This window comes from Penaeus japonicus, unplaced genomic scaffold (genome assembly GCF_977035675.1).
Source record: "Penaeus japonicus unplaced genomic scaffold, GWHDUDI00000001_assembly GWHDUDI00000013, whole genome shotgun sequence".
In the NCBI taxonomy this organism is placed as follows: domain Eukaryota; kingdom Metazoa; phylum Arthropoda; class Malacostraca; order Decapoda; family Penaeidae; genus Penaeus; species Penaeus japonicus.
Window position 1 is genome coordinate 33,023,182 of NW_028234415.1, and position 2,500 is coordinate 33,025,681.

At 46.5% G+C, this 2,500-nt stretch overlaps 1 protein-coding gene across 2 annotated transcripts in view; it reads right to left on the bottom strand.

Annotated features, from left to right (window-relative positions):
• Positions 1 to 2,500, bottom strand: part of LOC122253335 (repulsive guidance molecule A) — a 110,920-nt gene that overhangs the window by 599 nt on the left and 107,821 nt on the right. For both annotated transcript variants that reach the window (XM_043016365.2, XM_086543460.1), the window contains 3 exons: positions 1,790 to 2,007; positions 1,134 to 1,293; positions 1 to 820 (listed from right to left, as the gene is read on the bottom strand). The exon at positions 1 to 820 is cut by the window's left edge and continues 599 nt beyond it. In XM_043016365.2, the coding sequence (XP_042872299.2) occupies positions 557 to 820; positions 1,134 to 1,293; positions 1,790 to 2,007 (642 nt within the window). In that variant the 3' untranslated portion in view covers positions 1 to 556. The remainder of the gene's footprint in view (positions 821 to 1,133; positions 1,294 to 1,789; positions 2,008 to 2,500) is intronic.

Below are 2,500 nucleotides of genomic sequence, written 5' to 3' on the forward strand. Positions count from 1 at the left end.
TCACCTCTGTTCATACAATCAGAAATGGTGAGAATAATATATAAATCACCATTTTTTGTGATCCCAAACATGCCTACACTTTCAAGGATTGATGTATCCATGTCATTTCATTTTCCATTTTACTCAAAAGCTACCTGGGAGAAAACACATATCAATAAAGAGTTATATCTGCTTCCTTTTCTTTTCCTTATGTCATCACATCACTGTAAGAAAATGAAAAACAATCTCTTGATATTTCTACAAACCATTACCACTTCCTATGACATCAATCATTTCTTTCAAAGGTCTGTCAAACATTGAAGCTTATCAGAATGAGCTGCTCTGTCAAGAACTGACTCATAAAACACTCTTTCTTCTGTTTCCATTCTTTCTTTTCCCTTTTTCTTCCGTGTTCCACAATCATTCAGGTTCCTCTCTTGGTACAAAATATCCCTGATACAAGTTACACAGCCCCCTTCCTTGTAGCCAAGAGAGACACCAAGGGAGCAAAATTGCAAGCATGTTGCAAGTTGCCCCGTCCTCCTCTTCTGCTTTCTCCATCATCTTCCCTCCCTCCTTACCCTTGCACTAGCAGAGCAAGAAGGATGACGAGGAGCGAGGGATACCTCAAAAGAAAGGCCGAACTTGGCTCCCACATGCATGGCGGGTCTGAGCAATTGTGCAGGAGTCTCTGAGCTCCTACAGGGTCGTGCTCCCACAGGTCCTTCTGCGCTGCCTGTGCTGCCTTGCAAAAGCTTGTGTCGCCAGTCGCCATCAGGTCGAAGATGCACGAGTCCAGGTAGTAGTCCGTCACGTTGTAGCCCTTGCAGAGCTCCTTGGCCTGGAAGACGCAGGAGGAGTTAGTGATGATCCAGTAATGAAAAAAGTTTGACTAAGCACCCACCCCCACGACAAACACACTATACAACCACTAACACAAATACCCTATATATGGACCCCAACCCCCTAAATATCCCATATAAGGACCCCCAAACCCCAAACCTCACCTCAATACCCATTCCCAACCAACAACCCAACACAAAAATCCCAAAAAGCAGCCCCTCACTCCCACCCCCTCGCAGGACTTCCACCCACCTTGCTATTTCTATTACTATTACCACTATGATTTATTCCTATTCCCCAATTCCACCCACCTTGCTTTTGCTCATGGCGGCTGTGGAGAGGGGGGCGGCACCCGGTCGGTCGAGCCTCTCCTGCGCGTGGCATCCTTGGAGGCACAGTTGCACCTCGTCCCCGTCGCCCTCCAGCTCGTCCAAGAGACTCTCCGGCAGCGTCACCAGCACAGTCAGGTACCTGGGGGAAGCGGGGGATAAGTCTACCGTGGTCCTCCTTAGAGACGTAAATGTGTGTATAGGTATGCATACTTATATGCATACATGCACAGACGAACATCAGTCTATCTATTCACATGCATACATACGGACATATACACCCACATACATACTTGCATGCATAAATACATACTACTACATAAATACATGCTACTGCTATTGCTAACATCACCACCACTACTACTACCACTATTCATATTACAGCTGCTGTTGCTCTACTACTACTACTACTACTACTACTACTGCTTCTACTATACCTCCTCCTACTACTAATATTATAGCTGTTTCAGCTATTGCTGCTGCTGTTACTGCTACTACTACTACTATTACTACTGTTGGTGCTGTTATACTTTTTCTACTACTACTGCAGGTGCTGCTACTACTAGAACACTTCCTCCTCGTGCTGCTGGTCCAACAGGCAGCCCTTATCCTTCCGCCTGCCACCCGTCGCCACTCACCTCCCAATCTTCCTGACGGCGACGGTGGCGTTGATGTAGGACACCGTGATGAGGACGTGTTCCCCGGGACTCGCCTCGCGCACCTGGACGTTGGGCTTGGCCTTGGCGCCCCCGGACCAGGTGGTGCCGTCCACGAAGGCCTTGGGGAGGGACTCGCTCGAGGCTTCGTACGTGCTTCGGGATCCGCACCGGCTGTGCCCCTTGATCAGCACCGTCACCTGTTGGGCGGGGGAGAGATGAGGCGTTGTGAGTCGGTTGCTTATTTCTTTCTGCAATTTATGTAGAATGTGTTGTGGATGGTGACTTGCAACTGTTACACCAGAATAATGAGTTTCAACGGGTTTAATTTCTAAATGATCATAGTGTTTTGGAATTATCTGGTGACCGTTGAAAGTCTACGGACAAAACCCACCAGTTTTTATTTAATAAAAATCATTACCACCTCGAAAAATGGTAACTGCAAGGTTTTGACAAATCGCAAAGGCCTGAAAGCAGCAACATAAACCAACTAGGATTTTCAATTCCGTGAAGTGACTGCCAAAGTAAGGCTCGAGACCAGTGCTGGGAACACTTGCAATCAAGGGTAAAACTCTTGATTTGATTTCAACTTGCCCAGAATATTACAACGTTCGATTTAATGGCTTTAACATCTAACAGAGGAACAACGAAACGTGTGACTATCCAATTTTCTCATATATTAGAAAATATAGG